General features: G+C 39.4%; 1 protein-coding gene across 1 annotated transcript; it reads left to right on the forward strand.

Annotated features, from left to right (window-relative positions):
• The first annotated feature begins 449 nt into the window (after positions 1–449).
• On the forward strand, positions 450–2,822 carry RPS16 (ribosomal protein S16). Its single transcript, XM_010007989.1, has 4 exons — positions 450–547; positions 1,246–1,342; positions 2,426–2,473; positions 2,626–2,822. Exons 1-4 carry the CDS (start codon positions 518–520, stop codon positions 2,769–2,771), a joined length of 321 nt encoding a protein of 106 aa, XP_010006291.1. The 5' UTR covers positions 450–517; the 3' UTR covers positions 2,772–2,822.
• Positions 2,823–7,229: the final 4,407 nt, after the last annotated feature.

Below are 7,229 nucleotides of genomic sequence, written 5' to 3' on the forward strand. Positions count from 1 at the left end.
TGCCTAGGAAACGGTCGTCTCTGTCATCTCCAGGCCGTAAGGGCCTGGCTCACCGTTGCCAGTGTTGGAGAGCCACGTTCTGAGCTGGTGCTGCGGAGATGAAGTTCCTGCTGCAGGGATTCAGTGGCTCGAATAATTCTAGGTAGCAGGGTCTTGTGAGGAAACAAGCAACAAAAGTACCTTGTGGCAGAACGGAGAGAGTGTCTTTACCTCATTTACAACCAAGTGTTGTAACTGTCTAATGTTTATAGCCATAAACTAAATACAATATTGTTAAGATAGTACCTTGATATTTTTAGTGAATACCTGGAAATGAAAAGGGTGGCACTGTTTAGTATAAGATGTTAATCTTGGATATTAGGCTAAGATTTTTAGATTGTTACATAGACATTGATTTCACTAGTGTAAAACTGATGTGCTGCACTAATACATTTTGGTTTTTTAGAAAACAGCAACTGCTGTTGCCCACTGCAAGAGAGGAAATGGCCTTATTAAAGTAAATGGAAGACCTCTGGAAATGATTGAGCCCAGAACTCTGCAGTATAAAGTAAGCATCCACCCAGCTTCCCACCACCTTTGGATATTAAAATGCTATTATACACATAATTGCTTGGTGGCAGAGAATAATTGCTTGCCTTATTGACAGTTCTAAATTTTTGGTTGTGTTTTATCTGAGCACACTGTCTTACTGGGAGGAGTGGGGTTTTTGGCTTAGTTGGATTAATGTGCGTTAATATAATGTGAAGTATTTTCAGCATATCACATCCATTTTTTAAGTTTAAATGGGTGACTTAAACCCTGCTTTTTAAAGATTCTTTAGGAGTTGTTAAGATAGCTGTTTGAACACTGCTAAGAGAATCTAAAACCTGAATAAAGTGTAAAATAGTGGAGAAAACCACCCACAAATTACTTTAGATCTTCAATTTTAGAAACTTGCTTTAGTTTTCTCCAGTGCTGATGTAACTAGGCTACTTGCTTAAACTATTCCCTTGCTGTTAATTCCTGTGTTCATGTGCATTGCTGTTAAGATTTTTTAAAAAGACTTCAGCAAATTTATTTTACAACAGCACTGGTAGATGTCATGGAACTCTGCAAGAGGTTTACTTAACTTGGGTGTGTGCTTATATAATCACATCTCCGTATTTTAGAACATTCAATAGCTTCACATTTGGTAAACCTACTACAACTCTGATCTTTGTTTTTTCTGGCCACAAATGAATTTTCTTCCTGTGTTTTGTTTCCCAGCTGCTTGAACCTGTCCTCCTCCTGGGGAAGGAACGATTTGCTGGTGTTGACATCAGAGTCCGTGTGAAGGGTGGTGGCCACGTAGCACAAATCTATGGTATGATTTTTGGTGGAACCTCTGGTGTGGGCTGGAACAGGTCAAGCCACATATTTAAGAGGCTTGAGTTTAGAATACTAACTTGTGCATCTTGCTGTTCTGTTTCTTTTTGCACTGCACAAATGTAGTTTTTCGCAAGGTCTTGCTGGTTGTATTTTATGTGCAAAGTGTAACATGTAAGGTGCATGAAGTAAATGGATGGAATTTTGCGGAAATACGAGGAAACCATGTCTTGCAGGATGACAGGACAGTTCAAGTGCAGCTGAGCACAGAGATTTTTGGGAGGGAAGAATGGAACTTGTGATTAGATTTTTGTGTTGTTCACGAGGCATCTTCCAGTTGACCTGCAGAGCTGGGCTGTTATTTCCCCTTGCAGAGAGGATGGAGAACATACTTGTGTTAGCTGTTTATTTATAGAGTTGCTCTTTAGAAATGATGGATTTTTCTGCTGTTTCAGTTTGGTTGTAGTTCAGTGAAAAGGAGCTGGAGCTGCATAAAGAGCAGAGACATTTCAGTCTCAAAGCTGAGTACATTTGCTTTTGAGAAAACTCAGATTTTCATAAAAATCCTGATCTTAATGTTCTGACAGATAGAAGCCTAACAAACTCTGTACCGTTACTCCCATACTCATGGTTTGAGTTTTGATTACTGTGTTACTATGCTGCAGGCTGGTTTTTCACACAGTCCTGTTGCCTCCTTAGTGTCTGTACACATTGATCAATTTTATCTTTGTTAAGCATAGGGATTTGAGAGAATGGTGCTCTTAAGGATTCTGAAAATTGGCTGTGTGTAGGTAGAAGAGGAACTGATGTTAGTACTCAGAAAATATGGTGATTAGGACTCTTCCTGTACAATTCCTCGTCTAGCTGGCAGCCATCAAATCAACACATGGAACAGTGGGTGGCCTCTTGGCACAGATTTCTTCAGATTTGCCAAGGTCATGTGGCATGTGTGGGAGAAGAGGTTAAGAGAGAGGACAATTTGACAGAAAACAGGACAGCAAGTCTCTTAGATAACTTGACACTTTGTTTAAGTTTGAAATAAGTTTGTGATCCTTACTGATTCATTACCTTTTTTTAACAGCTATCCGTCAAGCTATTTCCAAAGCACTGGTGGCTTACTATCAAAAATGTAAGTTGTTTTGCTTGTTGTATTAGCCTGAAGTGGCACCGTATGGCAGCTGGTATTTTCCATGCAAAAAATATTAATGTGTGTTGGTTCACAAAACTTCTTAAATAGAAGAATTTTATTATTTTTTAATTATTATTTTTATTTTTTAACAGATGTTGATGAAGCCTCCAAGAAAGAGATCAAGGATATTCTGATCCAATACGATAGGACTCTGCTGGTTGCAGATCCCCGCCGTTGTGAATCCAAGAAGTTTGGAGGACCTGGTGCTCGTGCGCGCTACCAGAAGTCTTACCGTTAAAATTGTTCTACAGTTATGTGGCAATAAACGTAAAGAGAATTTGATACATTTCCTGGTTTTCTGTGTGCATGAACTCATTTTTCACTGTGTTAGAAGATTGTTTAGTGAGTTGATCAATATTAAAGTAAGCTCAGAGGGCTGTTTGCAGTTTGCTTTTATGCCTTGCTGGTAAGTCAGTCTCAATAGGCAGTTTTGGGAGTCTGTCCTCTCAGGGACAGGAGTTGGACTTGATCCTGGTGGGTCCCTTCCAACTCAGCATATTCTGTGATTCTATGATTCTGTTGATGAATGGGTGGTTAGGTGTAGATGTGGTGCTTAGCGACAGTTTAGCACTGGACTTGGTAGAGTTAGGTTAATGGTTGGACCTGATGATCTTTAAGGTCTTTTCCAAGCTGAACAATCCTGTGGTCCTGTTACCAGAACATACAGAAGGCTTACAGCCTGTATTTTGTGGTACATGTAGCAGTGTAGCAGTTCCTTAAAGCAGAGTTCAATCTTTGCTTTTTTTGGTAAATCTAAACAAATAGGGACCTTTTCCAGTGCCTGGCTGGCTACCCTTCCTGATGTTAGGAGCACACATGAGTATTCCATGTGAAAGTGTCCATCTGCCTGCTTACAGAGTCAAAGTCCATCAGGAGTACAACTGTGAATCTGACCCCTGGTTGGTAACTTGTATTGGGTACCTTGCTCTGGCATGCAGCCCTGGTGCAGGGCAGCACACAGCAGCTCTGCATGCACCTCTGCGCTGGCCGTTCGTTTGCTTCCAAAGGACTTCTGTTTTCCTTGTGTCTTCCCCTGAAACACTACACAGAGTCAAGTTCCAAACACTGCTGTAGAATATGCTATGGCAATGAGTATTGTCTGCCTGCATGAGCTGCTTCTTTTGGTACTTCCTCAGTGGTTAGTGGCAAGGAACCCCTTGAGGGTAACTGTCAGCACAGTGATGTAGTGGGTATTCAGGCAGCTGTGCTAATGTTTGTATTTAAAGTTCACTGTCAAAACCAAAGTAATTCTGGGAGTAAGGGAGGGAGGTCTGTTGAACTCTTACCATACCAGATAATACAAAGTTCTGGACATGTTAATTGTAGGAAACCTTTTTTTCAATAACAAACTATATTGCATTATTTCAATATAATATGTTGTAAATATAAAACAAAAATGATTTTGGATTACAAGTACAGTTTGTACACTAGCTAGAATGTGTGTGTATTAAATATTAAAAGATACTGGAGAAGTTCCATCCATTGGAATTAGAGATGATCTGCTTGGGACAAAAGAGTAAAGTTCCGAGTAAGATGTGGGATGTACCGACAAAAGAAAGGCTAATTCCAATAGTGCTGGAAAATCTAATTTCTGTCTCTTGGAAGAGTTACAAGTAGTTGATTGAGGCCTTGGATGTAAGCTGACCCAACAGGCATGGGCACAGCCCTGGAATTTTGTTTGCAATGTTTTAAAGCCAGTTTGGAGAGTGACTGGAAGAAACAGACTAAGCAACTGAAAGCCTGGCTTCTGCTGGGTTGCTCTCTAAGCCTGGTATTTTTGTGTCAAACTGACTGGCCAATACTGTGAGTGTATCAAGGTGCACCTTGATAATTGAGATTTTTGTTGGTCTTTCCATTAATATGGTATTCTCTCAGTTCTTTAATGATAGGTCATTTCAGTGCACTCGTTCAACAAAAAGTTAAACCAGCTTCCTTGGGGGAATTGGAAAGGATAGTACAATTTTGCCTGTTTCCTCTGGCTTAGGAAAAATGGTGCTTGTGATTTTTTTATAAGTGTTAATATTTGTTAAGATGTCTTTTTGCTTTTTCTGTAGAAAGGCATTTAAGGCATCCTCACTGAAGTGTAGTAATTCACAAATTGATTCTGTAACTTGAACAAATTCTTTCTGGAAAGGAATTCTCCATCCATCTTCCATTTTAGCATCTACCTCAAAATTCTGCATTACATGACCTGAATAGAAGTATAACACTTATCCAGACCCCTCACACTCCCATTGGAGGGGACTGTTGTATATTGTATCAACAATTCATATGCCAGGTTTTTTTGACTTACACTGAGTGAATGAGATGCTCAATTCGAGACACTTGTTCTCTTTTTTGGAAAGATGCATAGTTTGCAACCCCCTGTTCCCCTTTTCTGCAATCTCAGATTTGCTCCATTTCTGGTCTTCTGAGTTATTCATAGTTTCTACCCTGTAGCAGAGTTGTTCACAAATTATTCTAGCTCTTGGGCTGCCAAAAACTGCTATGTTCTTGCATTCTAGCCTGGCTTTCTAAGGAAAAGATGCTATGTAGGGTTAACTTCAAACGTGATTGCTTGAATTTCAATGAGTTTTGTGAAAACTGGCATCTTGGTAGATGTTAATTAGCTTCAGCTGAGGAAAAATAAGCATTTTAGTTGTTTGGCTCATATGGTGACTGAAAGCAATGGCTCAGTCATTGCTCAGGAAATGTGGACTGGCCTGCCAGTTGGCACACACATATCCTGTGCCGTGGTGTGTCCAAAACTGATCCTTGCATAGCTGGTTGAATGCAGGGAAAAACAGAAGACACAAAGTTACTGTGGTGTTAAACTCAGGGAGGCAGGGGGAGAGGCAATATCTGATGCCAGCAACCTTAAGGGTGGATTTCACAGTTACTCGGAAACCCGATGTATCAGTTTTTCTGCCCAGAGAACGGCTTGTAACAATTGGGGAGTTTTGGTTTGCTGTTCTTTTATGGAAAGGCTGAAAATAAATGTCACATTGCTACCAATATATCCAGAGATCATATCTGCGTGTCATTTCTTCAACCAGAAGGCTCTTGGTATAATAAAAATGCTTTCTGAGCTGAACTCTGATCCTATAAAAATGCCCCATTAATCCTGTAGAGTAATGTCATCCCCACAGACTTGATTTCTAAATGAGAAATGTTCATGGAATCACGCTGGTGTCTGCCTGGGTGGCTGAAGATTTTTCTTCTGAGTGGTTACTTACTCATCACCCACTAGAGGGCTTAACTTCACTGGGGAAATGTAACTAACGTGAAGTTTGAAGGTGTACAGGGAAAACCTGTTCAGAAAAATGTTTCCTTTCCTAATGCCCTGCTTCTGCAGGGATGTCAGTCAAGCCTGTGTCATTGGCCATCTGCTCTGGTCAGAGACACTCTTCTACATAGATATAGGAACAAATTGATCTTCATGCCTCTAGTGAGGTTCTTGAGCAGCTGTGGAGGTGATTCTTGGAAAAGAAGAAATGCCACTAACCTCATATTGCCCAGCTCTTTCAGTAATCTCACTGGTGCTAATCCTTAGGAAGACCAGACGTGCACATTAAAATGTGGCCTCATGTGAATTTGTCATTGAAAATACCAGTTTAATGAAGACTGGAGTGTGAGCTCTAAAAAGTACCATGTTTTGTTAACAGTGACAATGGATCCAGTTCCAAACCAGGGCGAGCTTGTACCCGTGGTGCTGAAGGTGGTTATTTTCTTACCCATTGTTTATAATCCTGATAAACTGCCTAACCTGTATATAAAATAAAGTCCTCTCAAATGTTATGCTGAAAAATTTTGGGCAAAAAAATGTTGACTGTAATATAAAAATATATTAACATTGAAAAGTCAATTAACATTGACTTTTTTCTTTTAAGAAAAATCTGTAGCTTAAAAATGTAACATCACATTTTTTTAAAAGTATGGACCAGTGTGTCCTGTATTGTGTTTGTTTTCTTACAAAACTGATCATATTGTAGTGCATGTTTGCAGTCTGTGAGTATTCTACTACTTGTGTAGGTAATGTGTGTCACTGCCTTGATATAATTTGATTAATTTTTTTTTTTTTAAAATCTATTTCTTAATATAGTCCTCTGAGTTACAGTTCAGTGTGCTCGGCCGAATAATTCTTTTTCCTTATTAGCTAACATCCTTCATGTCCTTGAGACTGTGCTGTTTCCTAGCCTGCCCTGAGCAGAGATATCCAGATCTAACGAAGCCTATTGCTCTGACACAAATTTCCTTTGCAGCTGATGAGGGGTGGCTTACTTTTTAAATACTAGAATTTAGACAACTGTGAAATATTAACGTGCACCAAATATTCCCTCAATTTTGCTATAGAAAAATTGTAAAAACAAACAAAAAATAGAAAAAAAAAAGGCTGCTTTTGATAGTTTCTGTAAAAAAAAATAGTTCATTAATATAAATGGAAATATTTTTTTGTGAAGCTGCTTATGAATCATGGTGTGAAATATGGTCTTGAGGAACTGAGGAATCCCAGATCAGACTCCCCAGAAGAGTTTGAAACAGTTCCTAAACCAGCCTTAGCTTGAAAGTAAGATAACATGGAGTCTGGTAATGGAAAGTTGAAGCTCTAATGCTTGGGTGCATCTAAGCTTGACAGCAACCTAAGCAGTGTCCTCTAAGAGTAGGTTTAAGAAAAGATAACATGTTGAGTAGCCTCTGCCACTTATTGTAAGATAGA

This window comes from Chaetura pelagica, unplaced genomic scaffold (assembly GCF_000747805.2).
Source record: "Chaetura pelagica isolate M959 unplaced genomic scaffold, ChaPel_1.0 scaffold50, whole genome shotgun sequence".
In the NCBI taxonomy this organism is placed as follows: Eukaryota; Metazoa; Chordata; class Aves; order Apodiformes; family Apodidae; genus Chaetura; species Chaetura pelagica.